Source organism: Cannabis sativa, chromosome 2, assembly GCF_029168945.1.
Source record: "Cannabis sativa cultivar Pink pepper isolate KNU-18-1 chromosome 2, ASM2916894v1, whole genome shotgun sequence".
Classification (NCBI taxonomy): Eukaryota; Viridiplantae; Streptophyta; class Magnoliopsida; order Rosales; family Cannabaceae; genus Cannabis; species Cannabis sativa.
Genome location: NC_083602.1, coordinates 14479364 through 14500683, shown reverse-complemented (window position 1 = coordinate 14500683; position 21320 = coordinate 14479364). Strand labels below are relative to the sequence as shown.

Below are 21320 nucleotides of genomic sequence, written 5' to 3'. Positions count from 1 at the left end.
TTGCTATCCCAACTTTTAACTCTTTTCCTCATCTTATCCTTAAGGAAACCCAACACCGCATTTTTATTGTGTTTCATGATGTTAGGCAACTCCAAATAAAAGCCATCATCCCCAGCTTCAGGCATTCCCATAATAGAACAAATACTGTCCCGAGTAGCTAAATTTGTATTTTTGCTGAAGAAAATTGACGATTTTTGACGATTCACTTGTTGGAAAATATTTTACCAGGATCTTAGATCTACTCACAAGTATGTTTATTAACATCCTAAATAAGAACTTTCTAAAACGATAAATTAAACACATATAAAGTTTAGGAAACCTTACATTGGGTGCAGCGGAATTAAATGACTCCTTCCGTTCAGATCTCTAACCCTTGAATCCTTTCTGTAGCAGAGTATTATCAAGATCTGAACCTGGATCTTCTTCTCTGAATCCTTGATGCTGAATCTCCTTTGCTGATGATCTTTCTTCACGATCTTCCTCACTATGATTGAGGTATTGCTTGATGTGTGTGGGCACTACTCTAATCACTAAGATAATTTCGAAATTCAAAGGAAGAAGGAAGAGAGAGAGTGGCGGCTAGAGAAGAGAGAGTGGAGGCTCAGGTTTTTCTGATTCAGAAAGTGTGTTTTTCCTGAAGCCTTCACTATCTATTTATAGCATTCCACTAGGGTTAGATTTGAATTATATGGCATTAAAATAATGAAAAAATCAACTTAAAAAACCTACAAAGGTGGCCGGCCATGGCTTAGTGGACTGGGCCTTGCTTTTTGCAATTTTGCAATTTTAACACCTTTTGTATCTGATTTTCTCAAAAATGCCAATTTCCTAATTCAACCATTTAAATGCCAATTCTAACTATTTAATAACTATAAATAATTATTAAATAATATTGTCATTTATCATATTTATTAATTGAACCATACAAAGTATCATAATTAACAAATATGCCCCTATTAACTCTTTCTATACAATTTCGCCTTTACTTAGTGAAAATTTCACAAATAGACATAGTCTAATTTGTAAATTATAATTGATTAATCAAAATCAATTACATGAGTCTTACAAACAATATTATCTCAACTAGTGGGGGGACCATGGGTCTATATAACCGAGCTTCCAATAAGTAGATCAAGAATTTAGCACTAAAATTCACTAACTTATTAATTCTTCGTTGAATCCACGCATAGAACTTAGAATTGCACTCTCAGTATGTAGAATGCTCTACATGTTCCACCATATAGACACATCATTAGTTATCCATTGTTATAATCCTAATGTGATCAATGATCCTCTATATGAATGATCTACACAGTAAAGGGATTAAATTACCGTAACACCCTACTATGTATTTTATCCTTAAAACACTTGACCCCGTATAAATGATATTTCAGCTTATGTGAAATGAGATCTCCACCATTTATTTTCGTTTGGTCAAGCTCGAAGGAGATCATCCTTTGCTTACTATTCGCCAGATAGAAGCTATAGATTCAATGTTTATGCTAGCGCTCCCACTCAATTGCACTACCGTGTTCCCAAAAAGTACGTATCACCCTGACCTAAAAGTAGGCTTAACTAACAATTCAAGGAACACGAATAGCCTTTCAAGATTGAGCCTAATCATAACAGGATTAAGATCATTTGATCTAGGATCAACTTGGCGATATTGACTTGAATAGATTTTACGGTAAGTTTAATTAAATCTAAGTCAAAGTTCAATATCGGTCCCTTCCGATGCACACTCCATGCATCCAACCTGAGCTTTACTTTAACCAATGTTCTGGAAAGAACATAGTATTTCTCCAAATACAAGTAAACTCTTGTTGTAGATTATCATATCAGTAAAACCCTATGTCTGATAAATCTAGGAAACTTTATTCACATAGTCATGTTTACTTTCCAATGTGTTGACGGCACAATAAACAGGATCAAGTATGTGAAAAGGGTTTCAGATGAATTTATACATTATGTACATATAATCATGAAATAAATCATGTGAACCATGCAACATTAAATGTTATTTCTGATCTATATTAATAAGTAAATCTGATTATATTGAAATGAGTTTTATTTAGGGCATAAAACCCAACATCACTTTCTAACCAGAAGCAAGTTCATAACTCTGAAGAAGTGTCATAATCCTTTGTGCTTCACTTTCTAGCGCCCGACAATAAAGGTAGCTATCATCAGCAAAAAACATATGAGTGATGTTGGGAGCTCCTCGAGCAACTTGACAGCCTTTAATCCACCCTTTATTTTCTTAATATCGAATGAGAGAAGAAAGACCCTCAACACAAATAATGAAAAGATAATGGGATAAAGGATCACCTTGACGAATTCTCCGAGATGGTGTAATAGGACCCAACTGTTGCCCACCCTTTATTCTCTTTATCTCTCTCTCTCTCTCTCTCTCTCTCTCTCTCTCTCTCTCTCTCTCTCTCTCTCTCTCTCTCTCTCTCTCTCTCTCTCTCTCTCTCTCTTCCTCTAAATGGAAAATGAGACAGGAATGGGGACAACTTTCTATCTCTAAATATTAAACAGGTGGGGATGAAGATAGCACCCTCAGCTCTGACGGGGATCCATTTATTTTGTTTATTTATTTTATAATATTATTTTCTATTATTATACATTATCTTTATGTGTTTTGTAGTTTATTATTAGTAAATTTTTAAATATTTTTATTTTATTTTAAATAACACTGTCTATTTTAAATTATTAATACATATATAATATTTTAAATTTTATACAATTTACCTTTTTTATTATAATTTTATTTTTAAAAAAATAAACGAGTCCCCGCCTCCAACGAAGAATAAGTGGGAATAAGTATTAAAATAGTTAATGAGGATAAGAACGGGAGAAGCATTCCCCGCTTATTACCTGCCAAATTTTCATCCATAATAACATTTTTTTAAACAAAAATTAATTTAAAAGTTTAATTTTTTTTTTGATAAAAATTTAGACATAACAACCTGGTTATTTAAATCATAAATAAGGGAAATTATTCATTTAGTTTGGATTCTTAGTATATTTCATACTTTTTTGATGCTTGATCACTAATAGCTTATTAGATCCTCAGGTTGTTGTTAGAGTTTTTTTCCTGATTATTGTAAATTTATTATTGTTAATTATGCTCTATATGTTATATCTTCATGTAATCTATTTTCTCCAATTTGCATATTAATCAAAATTTCTATTCTCTCAATTTTTTTTTTGATAATTTTCTTTTGCATTTTTTATTTGTTGGTTTCAATAGTTATTTTTATCTTGTTTTTATATATATCATATTTTTTTTTAAGGACATATATATATGTTTTTTGATAACTAAAAGATATATATATATATCTTAATTTAATAAGATATAATATATTTTTTATTTGATTTTTTTAATCAAAATATTTAAATGTATTGTACTTTATATATTTACTTTTTTTTTTAGTGTAATACGAAAAGAAAATAAGAGAAAGATAATTTTATTTTTTATATAAAATAAAGTGTATATATATATTTTTTTTAGTACAAATAAAATTTCCTAAATTAAAATTTAGAGAAAGGAGTAAAGAGTACGAAAAGACCAAAAAGTCAAAGAAGAAAATAAAAGAAAAGATGAATATCTCTTTACACTTGTTTGGTTAGTGGGAAGAAGGTGTGTTCCTCCCCTACCCACTAAAGAACAAACCCATTAATATTTTGAAAATCAAAACAATAACATTCAACACCACCATCAAGTACTAACAAATAAACATAAATTAAAACAATATCCCACCCCAAATATATACATATATAATCTTATGTAATTAAAAAAAAAAATTACAGTTGACTATTCTAATATAATCATTAATTGTTATATTGTTCAAAAAATAAAAAAAAAACTTTATATAATCAAAAATAAAGAAAACAATTGTTACAAGCATTAGTAATGTCTAATGTTTTTTATAAATATTTCATGATTAATTAGGGATATTTGTTATGATTTTAGACACTAATAACAATTTTAACAATCCTCAATATTATTTCTAACCATTAGTTATAAATAAAAACAACTTTTTTTATTGGTCAAAAAATAAATAAATTGTTCAAAAGAAAAACAAAAAAGAGAGTGAAGAAGAATCAAAAAACTTATAAAGAGAAATTGAGTTTAAAAAGCCATGTTTTACTCTTCTGATATTCCCAAAGCCGATTCTTTCCTTTATTATTTTTTCTCCTATCTCTCTCATCTTGACCCTTTGACTCTCTCTTCCTCTTATTATTATTTCATTCATTTTCTTCTTCACTCACCAAATTCACATTTTCTCTTCACCAAATTTCCTCTCTTTTTCTCGCTAGACAAACAAGTTTTAACAATCGAAGCTTAAGCTAGTAGAGCAGCTTAACCCTAAATCTCTCTGGTGTTTTGGGGAAGGATTCGTCGGTGGTCAACAATGGCGGCGGCGGCTCCTAGGATTACTTCCTGGGTGTTTACGCTCTGTGTTTGTCTAACCCTAGCTCCATTCGTTTGTGGAAACACCGAAGGAGATGCACTTTACACGCTGCGGAAAAGCCTCTCCGATCCAGATAACGTCCTTCAGAGCTGGGATCCGACTCTCGTAAACCCTTGCACTTGGTTTCACGTCACTTGCAATCAGGATAATCGCGTTACTCGAGTGTATTTTTCTCTCTCTTATCTATATGTTTTTAATTTATATCTATATATGGTGTTTTTTTTTATTAGTTTATTCATGTATAATTTGTTAAAGCCATATTGTTTAGAATATGAACATCTTTCACTTTGAGAGTTTGGTTGATCCAACTGAATCCCGTATTTGAGCTTTTGTCTTTTAGTTCGGAAAATGAACGTGGAAATTCGTGGACCGTAGCACTGTGAAACTTTATATGTGATTTCACTGTTTTGAACTATTGGAATTTTATCTTAAAGTGAAACTGAATTTTGAGGGTAATGAATCTTTGGCTGCAATTATCACGTTTGGTGCTACAGAGATATATAAGCCATAATGGAACTGTATATGGGTTGCTTCTGTCACAAAATTGCTAAACAGTATGGAGTGTTTTTTCGTACAAAAATACTGGGGATTTTGTTTTCGTTAGAGCTGTAGCTTTGTTAGTTCAGTCATCAATGTGGTAGGGTGGGGACTTTTGAATTCGATGGTTCTAATTTTTTTTCTTCTTAAAGGTTTGACAATTAGATCGATGTGTCACCATGGTTTGCATTAATATCATTATCACTATTAATATCCTTTTCATGTTTCTAGTCTTGTTTGAATTTTGAGATGTTGCACAAGGTATATATATACCTTTCTATTTAATCAAACTCAATGTACTATTGAAGAAAATGTTTTCCGCATCCTGCTAGGCCATTGTAAAAGTTGGTTACATCTTATTACTTTAATAATGTGTATTTATTTAATTTGGTTTTTTGCTCTTATAATTGCTGTTCCAATCAAATGGCTTTATAACCCGTAAATAACATCCACTTATAAAAATGTCTTTGTACGATCTTGGATTGTATAGTTTGTGGGCAATTAAAATTTGTTACTTTAACTCATTGCTAGGAAAAAAAATTCTTACTTTAATAACATATAATTGGATGATAAACGATCTTCTTACTATTGATGTCATGAAATGGATTTACCACCTCTCTGTGTACCTTATGTTTTTTATTTTGACGTTTTGTTTTATCATTTCATCCTCTTCAGCCTTATAATGGACTTCTCTGTTTTCTGTTTTATTTTCTCGTAAACATCAGCGCAATATTTTTTCTTCTTTCCTAATAAATTTGAACCTTAATTCATTTTTTAATTTTTTAATTGCAGTTTTGTAACACACATATGTATATTTATATGTTAATTATTTAATTCAATTAATTAAATAATAAAACTACAAATTTTTCTGCTTATTTGGTGAGCAATTATGTATTTCCTGTTGTATCTATTCATTCAATCCAGATTAAAGTTAGTAGTTTTGTTTGTTGATTCTAATGCTTTTAATTTGTTGCTGTCTACGGCATTGAAATATAATTATTTATTCACTGTTTGTGGTTTCTGAATATTGTTTTAATTTATTTGGTTCATATAGTTAATTGTTTTCTGTGTATTAATCCAATCTGGAGTTAGTTTTATTTTGATCTGCTAAGCATATTGGGCTCCTGAATCTTGATGTATATGCCCTGTATTTATAGTAAATAGGAATTTTGATTGATTGTATTGTGGTTCCTGTATAATGTATATGTTTTGGAGGGAGGGTAAAATGAATTTGGATGGTCAAAATCTGTAATGTAGTTCTTTTAGTTTTACATTTTGTTTGAGCATTCATAATTCGTTGCTGACATTGTTCAGTTTATTTTCTTATATTTGGCAGGGATTTAGGAAATTCAAATTTGTCAGGGCATTTGGTTCCTGAACTTGGGAAGCTTGAGCATCTGCAGTATCTGTATGTTCTTATTATTCTCTTTTCTTGTTAACTAAGCAGTTAAATTAGTGAGGCTTTCTAATATTCTTTGTATCTGATTTCTCGTATAGGGAACTCTACAAAAACAACATTCAAGGTACCATTCCATCTGAGCTCGGTAACCTAAAGAGCCTCATTAGCCTGGACTTGTACAACAACAACATCTCTGGGACCATTCCATCCTCATTGGGAAAACTGAAATCACTTGTGTTTTTGTGAGTTTAGTTAATTTAGTATTGTTTCCCATCATACACGGATAGTAGGATTCCTAAGTTGTTCTTTCTTATAGTGTATCATTTGTATGAAATTGATATTATGCTTAATCTTTTTCTATATTGACTGGAAAGTGGGTCTTGCTTGATCTAAGCTAGGAGTATAATTTAAATTTTTGAGTATCATGTTTGGTTTTTTCTGAGTTCGTTTTGCAAATCTCGTAAGGGTTGCTTCTGTTCGCATCAACATGTAACTGGTATGGTGTAGCAACATTATATGTCCTCCTTGTGCTGCTTACGGTGGATTCTTGTTGTAGTCTGTCCTTGAAGTGTTATATGCTGAAATGCTTGTCTATGTCTCATTTAGGCTGTATAGCATTGCACTGCTTGCTTTCATCTTATTTTAATTTTTGTTTGACATGTAGACGTCTCAATGACAACCGTTTAACTGGACCAGTTCCCAGAGATCTCATTGCCATTTCAAGCCTCAAAGTAGTGTAAGTGCTGTTATCAAGTTTCCCTGCACCTCCCAGTTGTGATATTGCTTTTAACATCAATTCATGCTGTTCAATGTCTTGTTTTCAGAGATGTCTCAAACAATGATTTATGTGGAACAATCCCTACCAGTGGACCATTTGAGCACATTCCTTTAAACAAGTATGTTATTTATCTCATTATAATTGTGTTCTCTGTTTCTTGTTTGTTTTCACTCTTTCTATTGGGCTCTCTTTTGTAGATGTCTTAGTTAATTCAGTTATATGCCTTTTCGTGTCAATAAGTAACTGTTACATGTTCTGTTTCCTCTACTTACAAGGAAAAATCACACACATACATGCGAATACATACACTCTACACAATCTTTGTTGGACCAATTAGAGTAGTAACTCATTTGTTAAACTCATTCAGTATATATATCTCAGGGAAATTTCATTGAACTGCATCTTTAATGATTATACGGTATTGTTTACTTTTATTGTTTGAATTTTTATAGCTTCAACCATTTTATTGTATTTTCTTATTTTGTTTCTTTTGAAAATGAGATCCTGTACACTATTGAGTGAGTGTATAGCTGAGAAGTTGGCAACATAAATTCTGATTCCTATGCAGACACATACATGCACAATGGCATAAATAAAAATTTACAAAGGATGATTCCTTTTTAGGACATTTGACAAAATAATTTATCAACGGGGCTTGGGTTATAGAGTGTGGCTAAGGGTGCTCAAATATATATTTTTCCCTTTTTATGTGATAATATTAAGTGTGATGTAAACAGAAGTATACTTGTGTTGTGGGTCTTGTTAAGCTAATCTTTTAAACCGAAATAATAGTTGAAAGTGATTGAAAAGTTTTAGCTCTACATTGCTTTTACACTCTTCACAGAAAAGAACTATTCTTTCTTAATTTAGAGCTGTATGATTGTTTTGCCTTTGCCCTTTAAGACTCTTATAATAACTTTTTTGTTCTGTTGGTGTGTATGTACTATCTAGCTTTGAGAACAACCCTCGACTCGAAGGTCCAGAGTTATTGGGGCTTGCCACTTACGACACAAACTGTTCATGAAGAAATATTCATTAAGCTGACTCTGGTATGGTTTAGGTGTTTTACTCTTTAAAGCTGAAAATGTTTGTTTACTTCACAATGTAATGGGATAGGATATAAATTTCATTCCCTCAATATAAGAATATGTAAATTTAAATCTGATGATACTACTACAATATCAATGTATTTGTAACTTGTTCTATTGTCTTCCTAAGCCAAGACATTGAATTTGTACTTTGCAATACTAGTGAAAAGTATTTGTCATGGATCTCTCTATTTTTATTAATTATACTTTTATATATTAAACTTGTGTTTTCTTTTTCTGTCAATTTTAACAAAATCTTATAATTATTAACATAATATTTTTTTTTGTAATTAATTCGACATATGTCTCCGTATCTATTCTATATAAAGTGTGCATATATAACTGAAATTCTTGGTTTATGAGAAATTTATGGGTGATTTTTTATTTTTATTTAATAAAATAATAAAATATTATTTATATATAATAAAATAATAATAAAACAAATCCTATTAATATTTGAATTGATATTTAGCATATTTAAACTCTATATATAATCACAACTATAACTCTAGAAATTAAAAATATATATATAAAATAATCGTCCATTTTATTTATATTATTTAGAATAATTCATTGTGGTTCAAGATCACAATGAACAGAAAAAGTGGCAAAAACACAAATATAGTTCAAAATCATAGTAAACTAAGAAAGAATGAAAAGAGATTATTAAGCATTAAATATTCTCAGTAAACACACTCAAAGAATCGCATTGAGAGAAAAAAAAAGAATACCAATTGTGATATATATAAATAAATAAAAGCGAAGAATATTATATAATTATTTATATTCTATATAAAGTGTGCCTATATAACAGAATTCTTAGTTTATGAGAAATTCATGGGTGACTTTTTATTTATATTAAAAATAAAATGGTTTATTAATAAAAATAAAATGGTTTATTAATTTTGAAAAATACAATTTTAAAAATTAAAAAGTAAAAACAAAACCAAACCAAATAGATTTTTTAAAACTACCAACCAATCAAAAATTTTCGTGTGGACTCATCTTTTAAATTTTCAGAAACATAAAACTTTTTTTGAATTTTAAACTAATCAAGCCTTTGTATACATGTACAGTTTGATAATAGATATACATGGGGTGGATTTTTAAATAAATTTAATTTTGTAGGTGAAAAAAATGACAAAATTGGTTGTAAATCACAAAGAGATAATTGAGGTTGAAAGGATGAGTAGGGAACCGAATATAGTTTATGATCGTAGATGTATATTTATATTAAAAATAAAATGATTCATTAATAAAAATAAAATGGTTTATGAGAAATTCATGGTTTAAAATATTTAATTTGATATCTTAATTATTAATAAACAATACCATAAATATACATCTACGATCATATAAGAATTTTATTCTAAAACTATACGATCATAGATTAAGTGGTCAAGGTCCAAAGAAAAATAACAATTTCTTATAATCTGAAATCAAGACACGAAAAATAGAAACTAATTGAATAGGACTCTATTCAATTGAGGTGTCGACTATGCATGGTAAGTAAAAAGCTATATATTAAATTTGATGCCATGATACAATTAAAAATTAAATAAGAATTTACTACTATTTATATATTATATATATATATTGCTAAAGATGCAAAAGTATTGCATTTATATATCCCACGATGTTTCAAATATACTTTGAAAAGTTCATCTTGAATTAATTATTAATATGTAATAAAAAATATTAGTTATTATACTATTATTTCAAAAAATGAAAGTTCTAGCGGTGCTTCTACTTTCTAATCATAAACCTCAATTTTGGCTTCTTTAACCAGCTGCCACACACAACTTACTTACTCTGAATTTATAACCATTTACAATTTTTTAACACTCAAAAAGTTACTGAGTTTGTTTTCTATAGCTCTACTTATTAAGGTAGAAAAATATTTTTAGATTGACTCCATTCTGTTTATTAAATGAATTATTTTCAAGTTGACACATTAACTTAAAAATGACACAATAATGACCTACTACAAAGTATACACTTATATTAATATTTGGACATAAACACAAGACACAATATTATAACTCAAACTCAGAAACACTTAGTCGAAACTTGAATGAATAATGCCACTCTTTTAAGTTTTAAGACTGTATATGACTAGGCAATTATGGTTATTGTATTATTATTCCTGCTACATAGTTGATCATTTTTAGATTTTTGATGTGAAATTTCGTATTGTGAGCTTTTTAGAGTTTCTTAGACTTCAATGAGTAATAGATTTATATAATTATACCTGGAATAAATTTTCATAATGTTGTTTGGTGGATTCCTATTTTGTTATTAGGTAACATAATATTATTATTCGTTAGGTGTGTCACAATTATTATTAAGTGAGAATGAATCAATTTAAAAATATTTTACTATATTGAAAGGTGAGATTGATTTTAATATGAGCTTAGTTATATTTAATTTTATTTTGTATATCTATTGTTTTATTTGAAAACAAGTGAATAACTGACTACACTATATACAACAATTAAGGACATCACTCCAACTACAGAAAGTTGGAAGAATAAAATGAGAGTGTTAAAAAAATTTGAAAAACGGACAAATAAGAGTTCACCACTCAAATATCAAAAGCTTAATGTTAGCAGACAAAAAAGTATACAATCAGTTAATTTACTGTTGAAATTGTCAATACTCTACTAATAAATACTATATTTTCTGAATTTTGCCTGTACTCGCGTTGCAACAAATTATTATTTCGTAAATATTTTTTTTCCTTAAAAATGAACACAGGGTAATGATGTTGAACCTAATAACTAATAATATATTTTTTTAAATTTTTAATTGTATCACTTTTTAATAACGTAGAAAAAAACTAGCATAAAATTTAGTATTCGTGCCTCGCACGTAACTTTTTACTAGTCTTAGATATAACTTTTGATTTATAAGTGTAATTGTAATTAATTATTTACCGTTAAATATGTAATTTGAATTTTATAATTTTGTACCATATTAATGGCATGTTTACTTAGGAAAATGTTAATTAATTGTATGATATGATTCGGATACAATTGTTTTTAAAATTTTAGAAATGGAGAAATTAGTTGTCCACACAAATCACAAGAAAATAAATAAAAAGTTGGAAAATCTTTTTCTTTTTTAGTTTAGTTTATTTAATTTTAAGTTTTATTAATTAAAAATAAAAAAATAAATATAATAAAAATACTTATACGTTACCATGGTAATTTAGCCAAATTAAAACATCCTTATTACTTTTTAAGTTTTTTTGTTACTTTTTTTTACTTATAAACAAAATAAAATAATTTTGATTTTTTTTTGGATAAATAAAATATTGTTTTTGATTATTTTAAATTTTAAATCGATTTATTTTTTTATTAATTATTTTGATTACAGTTTAGTAAACGTGTCATATAGGAAATGAATGAAGTAATTCTCATTGATTTAACAAATGAATTGCATAACAGAGTTTATATATAATCTGTTACAGTTACAAGTAACTAAATTCCTATTACTAGTTGTAATTAGATAACTAACAATAAGACTATTTCAATAGTTGTACTAGTTTTGTGTATATTTTTGACTAATTTGATATAGAATCTACTATTTTTAGTGCAACAATTCTAGGGTTGAACATTTGTACTAGGTTTGGTTTAGACTTAGTCAACTCCCTCGTACCCGACTGGTTGAAACTGATCATTGGAGAGAACTTGAGGAAGTTCAGCCACTTCTCTTGTCTCATGAGAGTCGCCTTGAACATCATGACACTGTTACAGACCTCAACATGAAGCTTCAAGCCAATGTGGCATTCTCAATATCAAGAACCAATTCCTACAGACCATCCCAATGCTCCAAGATTGGAAGTCGAGGTGGATTTTGTGGGGTCAATCAGAACAATAGGCCTCAGTTGCAATTGTGCCTTCAATTTGGTCACACTGCCCCTGTGTGCCATTATCGATTTGATAAGAATTAGGTTCCTCCCAAACCAGGCATAAACAGTCAACCATCTAATACCTCGAACCCCTCCCCTCATGCCTTCATCACCGAACACGAATTTGACTATGATCCACAGGTGTATGCCACTTCATTCATCCTTGACTTTGGTGATGACTCTGGATGGTTCGTGGACATTGGTTCCACAAATCATATTACCTCTGACACTGAAAAATTGGAAACAACAGTTGCATACTCTGGCTCAGAAGGTCTTGCAATAGGAGACGGTAAGAAATTACTCATTTCTCATATTGGTTCAAGCACATTACCTTCTATCAACTCATTAACTCTTAAATTGAATTCAGTGCTTGATGTACCTTCAATTACTAAAAACTTAGTTAGTGTATCTCAACTAACTCGTGATAATCATGTGTTTCTTGAATTTCATAAAACATGTTGCTTTGTCAAGGACACTGCTCAAGGGAATATTTAAAGAAGGGCTTTATGTGCTTGAAGACAGCGTCAAAGATCTAGTGGTAAACAATTCAAGACAACAAATGGCCTATGTTTGTAACCCCATGGCTATGGTTTGTACTAGTCATTTTGATAGTAGCTATGTAACAAATGACAATGCTTGTAATCAAACTCAAATGAATAAAGCTACAACTTCTGATATTTCCAATATCTGTCTAGTTGTTTACCAATCTAGCAAAGCTACTAATGTAAATATCAAGCACCAAAAGCTTGGACACCCATCCAAACCAGTCCTAAGCAAGGTGTTACAACATGTTCATCAAATTGGTTCTTTAGACCAGTTAGACTTTTGCAAGGCCTGCCAAATGGGCGAAAGCCATAAATTACCATTTCCCATTTCCACCTCAAGAGCTTCTCAACCATTAGAACTAATACACACAAATTTATGGGGTCCATCACACATTAAATCCAAAGATGGATACATTTACTATGTTCACTTTGTAGATGATCATAGTAGATTCACTTGGATCTATCCATTAGTGCTCAAATCTTAAGCTTTTGACATGTTCATCAAGTTTGAAAGCATGGTAGAAAAGCAATTTAATCTTCCCATAAAGAGAGTATAGGCAGATTGAGGAGGGAAATATCGACCTTTTGCCGAATTTGTAGTTGATCAAGGGATTGTCTTCACACATCCCTGTCCCAAAACCAATGAACAAGCTGGGAGGGTAGAACGCAAACACAAACACATAACTGAAATGGGACCTACTATTCTAGCACAATTTGGTTTGGACTTCACATATTGGTGGCATGCCTTTCACACAGCTGCCTTATTGATCAATAGGCTACCAACTCATGTGTTAAATCTACAATCTCCCTCAGAGTGTTTACTTGGACAAATACCAGACTACAACATTCTAAAGCTATTTGGGTGTGCATGCTACCCTCATTTAAGGCCCTACAACAAGCACAAATTGGAGTTCAGGTCACAAAAATGCATCTTCTTAGGATACTCATCAATGCACAAGGGCTATTTGTGTGAAAATCTATAAGGGAGACTGGTCATTGCACAAAATGTGATCTTTGATGAAAATACATTTCCTGCAACCTCACCATCAAAAACACATCAGGTACAATCTGATCCTGTCTCTAATCTACCTACTGCTGTGTTTCAAACTTCTCAGTTTCCTAATGCTATTCCTAACACATATGTTCCTCATGTGGACAACACTGGTTCATTTGTCACTGAGAAAACTATACACACAACCAAAAATAAAACTCTTGTCACTGCCACTATTCATGCTCCATCCACTTCTGCAACAAGCCAACCATCTCCACCCATCGCAAATCAGAACCCCACACCAGAACCCACTCCGTCTCCCATAACCCAAACCAGCAATCCTATTACTACACTTGCAACACAGTTCCCTTCAATTACTAATGACTAACAAACAAACATAACTATACTTACTATCTTACCCACCAATGCTCCAACAGCTACATCTCAACCACACTCTTCTACACCTTCTACAAATAAACCACACGTGGCTGTTACAGGAACAAGGACACATAACATTCGCACAAGGTCACAACATGGTATTTCCAAGCCAAAATCTTACATGGCAACTAAGCATCCCGTACCAGAAACTATGCGGCCATCTGAACCAAAGAATCTTAAGGATGCTTTAAATAATCCACATTGAAACAATACAATGAACACAGAAATGGGAGCTCTTCACAAAGAAAAGACATGGACATTAGTTCCTCATGATCCATCCATGAATGTCATATGATGCAAGTAGATTCATCGTGTCAAAATGAACAAAGATGGTTCCATAAACATATACAAATTGAGGATGGTAGCAAATGGATATCTCCAAGAAGCATGAATTGATTTTGAGGGAACATTTAGGCCTATAGTTAAGCTTACAACAATGAGAACTATTGTCTTTAGCAGTTTCAAACAATTGGATGTCTCTCAACTTGATGTCACAAATGCCTTCTTCAATGAACCCTCAACTAAAACTGTTTACATGAGACAACCACCTGGTTTAGAAAACAAGGATTGCCCAACACATGTTTGTAAATTGCATGAATCAATCTATGGTCTCAAACAAGCACCACGTGCTTGGAATGACAAGCTGAGACAAATCTTAGTCTCATGGGGATTTCAAGGATCAAGATCAGACAGTTCATTATTCATTCATGGCTCAGGACACAACTTGGTCATCTTCCTTATGCATGTAGATGACATTCTTGTAACTCGACCAAATGCCAAACTGATAACTAGGCTAATTTTTAATCTAAACAAATGCTTCACTCAAACACTTAGGTCAAGTTCACTATTTTCTTGGGGTGGAAATATACAGAGACAACACAGGGATGTACTTGTCTCAAACCAAGTACATCACTGACTGATTGTTGAAAGTTCACATGGAGGGTGCTAAGTCTTGTTCTAATCCATCTATTGCAAACACTAAACTGTCTCTAAAAGATGGTGAACTATTTCACGATGTCACTCTGTACAGAAGCACCATAGGGGAAGTGCAACACCTATCTCTCACACGTCCAGATGTGGCATTCGTAGTCAATAAACTAAGTCAATTCTTACAGGCCCCCACGACAGTGAACTGGGAAGCATGTAAGAGATTACTTAGATATCTAAAAGGCACCATCAAAGAAGGCATTTGTCTCAAACCAGCTGCTGAAACAACTCTTCATGCATACTCTGATGCAGATTGGGCGAGCTGTGTGGATGATAGACGCTCCACAGGAGGATACTTGGTGTTTCTAGGAGGAAATTTGATAAGTTGGTTAGTTAAATAGCAGCAGGTAGTTGCTCGCTCAAGCACAGAAAGTGAGTTTCGTGCATTAGAAAATGCTGCATCTAAACTTAAGTGGGTTCGATCTCTGCTAGCTGAACTTCAAGTTCCTTTAGTTCAATGCCCTATTATTTGGGTTGACAACCAAAGTGCAACTGCACTTACAACAAATCCTGTGTTCCATGCCAGGTCCAAACACATAGAGATTGATTTGCACTTCATCCAACATCAAATCATGGAAAAAAAGTCTAAGTTTGTTATGTTCTTGCTATAAATAAAGTTTTTGATATCCTAACTAAGTCCTTAACCACTAATTGATTTATTTATCTAAAATCAAACTACAAATGGTATCTACACCATTTAGTTTGAGGGGGGATGTAAAAGATGTTAGTTAGTTCTTCAAGTGGTTAAGCTAGTTGACATTGAAACCGTCAACTAACAGTTTGTTACTTAGTTTTTTCTATTTTAGCTTGTTATTGCTCTATACTCGATTCTATTTCTCCAATTCTGGTTTTCTTCTTCTTTTTCTCTCTACTTTGTGTTCTATTACATTAACTCTTTAAAATAGGACCACTAATTACCCAACATGTAAACATGCACCACATCCCACTATCTCATAAAGAATAGGAAGTAACCAAACCATTACTCACATAGTTATCTAAATTACACCTATTAACCATAAGAAAACATAATAAAATATTGTTTTCCAACATTCCCTCTCTTAAACAGATGTGTTTATAAACATTCAATTTACTCTTTCTTAACTTGATCTTCTAAAACACATACTCCAAGCATGTTCTTTAGTTTCTGAAATATATGCAGTTTGAGAGGCTTTGTGAATATATCAACAACTTGCTCTTTACTTATGCAATAAATAAGATCAATAACACCTTCCACAGTGCGCTCCCTTAAATAATGGTACTTCACATCAATGTGTTTGCTTCTACCATGAAGAATAAGATTTTTATAAAGTTTAATTGTTGAGGTATTGTCACAATAAATTATGGTGGCCTCCTCTTCTTTGAAGTGTAACTCTTCAAGAATCTTCCTCCGCCAAACAACTTGACAGGAACTAGTTGTTGCTGTTACTACTCTGCTTCAGTTGTTGATAAAGTGACAATTGATTGCTTCTTTGAAGACCATGAAGCTGCTCTTGAACCCATCATAAAAGATAGCCAAATCTGCTTTTCTATCATCCAAATCTCCTGCATAATCACTGTCAGTAAAACCAACTAAATCTACCTTTTTCCCTTATGGTAGAAGACCCCAAAATCAGTTGTACCGCACAAGTATCGAAAAATTCTCTTTGTAGCAAGAAGATGTATCTCCCTTGGACATTCTATATACCTACTAATAAGACTCACACCGTGCATTATATTTGGCCTTGTTGTTGTCAACTAAATCAGACTTCCAAATATTTGCTTATATAGAGTGTTGTCAACCTTCTTTTCTTTTGGATCTTTGATAGGCTTCCAACCAACCTCAGTTGGAGTACTCATAGGATTGCAATTCTTCATTTGGAACCTGTCTAAAATTTCTTGGACATATTTATTTTGAGAAATAAAAATACTATCATTAGTTTGCACCACTTCTATGCCAAGAAAAATAGTGCTTTAGTGCAAGATCAGTCATTTCAAATTCAAGCATCATGGAGTGCTTAAATTTTTTAATCATGACACTATCATTTCCAATATAAATTAAATCATCCACATATAAGCAAATAATGAGCATTTTACCTCTATCTCCAAATTTAATTAAAAGTGTGTGCTCATATGGACATTTATGAAAACCTTCCTTTAAAAAATAAGCTTCAATACGACTATACCAAGCCCGTAGAGCTTGTTTTAGTCCATAAAGAGTGTTTTTTAATTTATACACTTTATGCTCACTTCCAATCTTAACATAGCTAGGGGTTGATCAATAAATACCTGTTCCTCTAGGTCTCCATGTAAAATGCTACTTTTACATCCAACTAGAAGATAGGCCATGAGTTTTGAGCAACCAATGCAAACGGCCAATCTAATTGTATCATGTCTCGCCACTGGATCAAAAATTTCTTTGTACTCCATACCAAGCTCTTGCTTACAGCCTTTAGCCACCAGTCACGCTTTGTGCTTATCAATTTCACCATTTTCCTTCAACTTTGTCTTGTACACCCACTTAACACCAATAGTCTTTTGCCCTTTTGGAAGCTCCATCAACTCCCAAGTATTGTTTCTTTCTATTGCTACAATTTCGGCATCCATCGCCTTTCTCCACTTTGATTCTTTAGCAGCTACTTCATAAGCAACAAGACTGCAATCTGAAAATAAACAAAAATGCGTGAGTGGATCCTCTCTAGAATCATCACAATTAGATACCTCATAATCCATTATCCATGCCGGCCTTTTCCTCTCTCGTTGAGGCCTTTGTTCAATGGGTGCTTCATTAGCTGGTGGACTTTGAGTGATTGTTATTGTTGGTTGTTGGATTGTCTCTTCAGGCTACTGTTGCTGTCTTTTCTCTTCATTAGCATCAAAATTTGTTGGAATTTGTTGCTGAACAATATTCTTGTTCCATGCCCAAGTTCTTTCTTCATCAAAGATTACATTGCGGCTAATAATGATTCTCTTGGTGTTAGGATTGTATAACTTGTAGGCTTTTGATTGATCACTAACGCCGAGAAAATGCATTTTTATCCTTTGTCATCAAGCTTCCTTCTCTTTTCGTCTAGAATGTGGGCATAAGCAATACACCCAAAAATTCTCAAACGATCTACCACTGGTCTTCGTCCACTCTAGGCTTCTTTGAATGTCATATTTTGAACAACAAATGTGGGAATTCTGTTCAAAATATGAATACTCCAATTGACTGCTTCTAGCCAAAAAAATTTTGGAAGTCCACTCCTCAACAAAAGGCTTCGCACCATATTGATAATAGTTCAATTTTTCTTTCTCGCATACTCCATTTTGTTAGGGTGTGTATGCTGCTGTGAGCTGCCTCTTGATTCCATGAGTCTCACAAAAATTTGAAAATTCATGTGAGTTGTATTCTCCACCACGGTCAGTGCAAAGAACTTTGATGGGGCTACCAACTTCCTTCTCAACGAGCACTTTAAAACTTTTAAAGGCCCCAAAAGCTTTAGTTTTTTTCTGCAAAAAATAAGCCCAAGTCATCTAGCTAAAATCATCGATGAAGGTAATTATATATCCTTTACCTCCATTATAAGATGAATTTATTGGCCCACTCAAGTTTGAATGAATCAACTCCACTGGTCTGTTTGCTCTCCATGATTGTCCTTATGGAAATGGATTACGATGTTGTTTGCTAACAATACATTCTTCACACACTTTGGCAGGAGCTTAATTAAAGGAAGACTAGTCACCATATTCTTTTGTTGCAAGGTCTTCAATCCACTGAAATTCAGGTGACCATAGAGAAAATGCCATAGCCACGATGCATCTTTCAATTTTGCTGATAGGCACGAATGAGTGGTACTGTGGAGATAAAGTGAGAACATTCGATTCGCCGTCATGTTAACTTAAGCAATCAAGCCCAAATTTGCATTTTTAATTCGACATACTCTATCTTTGATAGAAATTCCGTACCCCTTTTCTTGTAGTTGACCCACACTAAGTAGATTGGTTTTCAAATTCTGAACATAAATAACATTAGAAATAGTGTAGGTAGAATTTTCTTTAGTTTGGATAGTTACCTGTCCTTTTCTCATGATAAAAATTGTGGAGTTGTCACCAAACTTGACGGTGGTGCAAAATGATTTGTCCATCTCAGAAAATACTTTCTTATATCGAGATATGTGGTTGCTGCAAGTATCCAAATACCACATATTTTTTTTGAGTTTCTTGTTTGACATGACACACCATGAAGAGTGATATTTCTTCTTCTTTTTTTTTTTTACAAAGTTAGTTCTTTCTCCACTTTGTCTATTCAAATTAGTACAACATTCATATTTATAATGTCCGTACCTATGACATATGTAGCATTCCACATTAGACTTTGGTGACTTTGGTCTATTTGATTGGTGATCTCCTCGTCCTCTTCCATGAGAGTCATGTGAATAACTATCTTGGTTTTGGTATTGCTGCTGGGTTCCACGATCATTTCCACCTCTGTCTCAACCTCAGCCTTTGCTTCCACCTCGTCCTCTATCTCCTCTTGGCTTTGAATTATTATCTACTGATGATTTTAAGGCTTGCTCCTCCTTCTCCTTCTCCTGCTGGTTGAGTTTGTGCTCATGAACTAATAAAGAACCTTGCAATTCGTCAGCTGAAAGTTCATTAATATTATGAGCTTCTTCTTCCAAACAAACAACATAATTAAATTTTGGCGTCATGGTTTGTAGTATTTTTTCAACGACGGTCATGTCCTCTATCTTGTCACTGTGGATCCGCATCTTGTTCACGATCACCATTGTCCGAGTGAGATACTCTGACACCGATTCTCCCGTCTTTATTTGAAGTGTTTCAAACTTCGTATGAAGTGATTGAAGTTGCTGCCTCTTTACCTTTGTAAAGTCTTAATATTTTCTCTTCATAGAATCCCAAATATGCTTGGAAGTGTCTTTATAAATAATGGTCTCCGAGATTGTGCGATTAATAGCTTGGAAAAGATAATTCTTTGCCTTGAGATCTTTCAACCGTTGTGCTTCTAGCTCTGCTCTTTGTCTATGTGTCACTATTGTGACGACTGCTGGTTTAGCAACTCCTTCGAAGACAACTTGCCAATACTTCTTGGATCTCAGAAAATTCTCCATCAACATGCTCCAATGATCATATAGTGGCCATCAATACACAAAATTGTTGATTGAATAAAATTGTCAGCCGCATTGCTGCTACAAAACAAAACTGGAAGTGAAATAGAAAATATAGCTTTTACTATATATGTATATACATGTAATCTCACAATCTCACTCTTTTTTTTTTTAAACCTCACTCGTTTTTTTTAAACTCACCAAGCTCTAATACCACTATTACTATTTTATATATATGCTTATATATAGAACAAAGTAAATTAGAAAACTTTTTATTGCTTTTATGCACACACCAATTCATACAACCCAAGCTTTTTATGTAGAGCTTTTAACTCTTCACTTATACTAAAAAATAGGAGCACTAATTATTCAATATGTAAACATGCACCACATCCCACTATCTTCTAATGAATAGGAATTAACCAAACCACTACTCACATAGTTATCTAAATTACACCTATTAATTATAAGAAAATATAATAAAATATATTTTTTTCAACAATAATGTTAATAGTTGTTGTGATATAATTTTTATATTCATTTTGTGTAAATGACGAGTTAAAAATGTATGTGAAGAGTTTGGAGAGTTTTTACAATCAAACACACAAAAGCTTAAAAGAAGCACCAAGGTATACTTGGTCATATATTACTTACTTTAGCTATCACGAAACCGTTAGACTTAAAAAATTTCTTGATTAGTTCCAACTGCTTAGTTCAATTTTTTTTTATTTAATCTATTTAACAACAAATTAAGGCTCTATCAATTCAAAATTATGAGATATATGTAATTTGATTTGTAAAATATTATACCTAAACACTTTACATGTCGAGTAATGCTATATATTTTGAAAAATTATCATGAATTAGTATTTTGAGTGATGTGACAATATATTTATTAAAAAAATAAAATAAAAATTAAAAAAATAAAAATTTATGGCATGTGAGGTCATTGATAATAATTTTCATATTCATGATTGTAAAGTTATTTTTTTGGCAATTTATGTGTCAAAATATTTTTTATTTATTGTGTAGTTTTTTTCTACAATTAAATCGATTTGTTCTCTTTGATTTTGTGT

The 21320-nt window shown here is 32.0% G+C and overlaps 3 protein-coding genes across 4 annotated transcripts; 2 read left to right on the top strand and 1 right to left on the bottom strand.

Moving 5' to 3' along the window:
• The first annotated feature begins 4058 nt into the window (after window positions 1–4058).
• On the top strand, window positions 4059–8462 carry LOC133034762 (leucine-rich repeat protein 1-like). 2 transcript variants are annotated; one of them, XM_061110132.1, is made up of 6 exons: window positions 4059–4645; window positions 6355–6426; window positions 6516–6659; window positions 7082–7153; window positions 7242–7313; window positions 8147–8462. In XM_061110132.1, exons 1-6 carry the CDS (start codon window positions 4422–4424, stop codon window positions 8217–8219), a joined length of 657 nt encoding a protein of 218 aa, XP_060966115.1. In that variant the 5' UTR covers window positions 4059–4421; the 3' UTR covers window positions 8220–8462. The 2 variants fall into 2 exon arrangements, with proteins under 2 accessions (XP_060966115.1, XP_060966114.1); XM_061110131.1 differs by having other exon boundaries at window positions 4127–4645; window positions 7242–8462.
• A 6643-nt stretch (window positions 8463–15105) lies between these two features.
• LOC133034140 (uncharacterized mitochondrial protein AtMg00810-like) lies at window positions 15106–15498 on the top strand. The gene has a single exon (XM_061109167.1). It carries the CDS (start codon window positions 15106–15108, stop codon window positions 15496–15498), a length of 393 nt encoding a protein of 130 aa, XP_060965150.1.
• Window positions 15499–19614: 4116 nt separating this feature from the next.
• Window positions 19615–20247, bottom strand: LOC133034139 (uncharacterized). Its single transcript, XM_061109166.1, has 2 exons — window positions 20116–20247; window positions 19615–19998 (listed from the first exon to the last, which is right to left on the bottom strand). The coding sequence occupies exons 1-2, from the start codon at window positions 20245–20247 to the stop codon at window positions 19615–19617; spliced, it is 516 nt and encodes a 171-aa protein (XP_060965149.1).
• Between the last annotated feature and the right edge of the window lie 1073 nt (window positions 20248–21320).

What these genes read in the sequence shown, in the direction of transcription:
- LOC133034762 (XM_061110131.1), top strand. Translation starts at nt 4,422, where the DNA reads ATGGCGGCGGCGGCTCCTAGGATTACTTCCTGGGTGTTTACGCTCTGT. An exon ending in GATAATCGCGTTACTCGAGT is followed by an intron (nt 4,646 to 6,354) that starts GTATTTTTCTCT and finishes TATATTTGGCAG; the next exon opens with GGATTTAGGAAATTCAAATT. An exon ending in CTGAAATCACTTGTGTTTTT is followed by an intron (nt 6,660 to 7,081) that starts GTGAGTTTAGTT and finishes TTTGACATGTAG; the next exon opens with ACGTCTCAATGACAACCGTT.
- LOC133034140 (XM_061109167.1), top strand. Translation starts at nt 15,106, where the DNA reads ATGGAGGGTGCTAAGTCTTGTTCTAATCCATCTATTGCAAACACTAAA.
- LOC133034139 (XM_061109166.1), bottom strand. Translation starts at nt 20,247, where the DNA reads ATGGAGAATTTTCTGAGATCCAAGAAGTATTGGCAAGTTGTCTTCGAA. An exon ending in AACGGTTGAAAGATCTCAAG is followed by an intron (nt 19,999 to 20,115) that starts GCAAAGAATTAT and finishes GACTTTACAAAG; the next exon opens with GTAAAGAGGCAGCAACTTCA.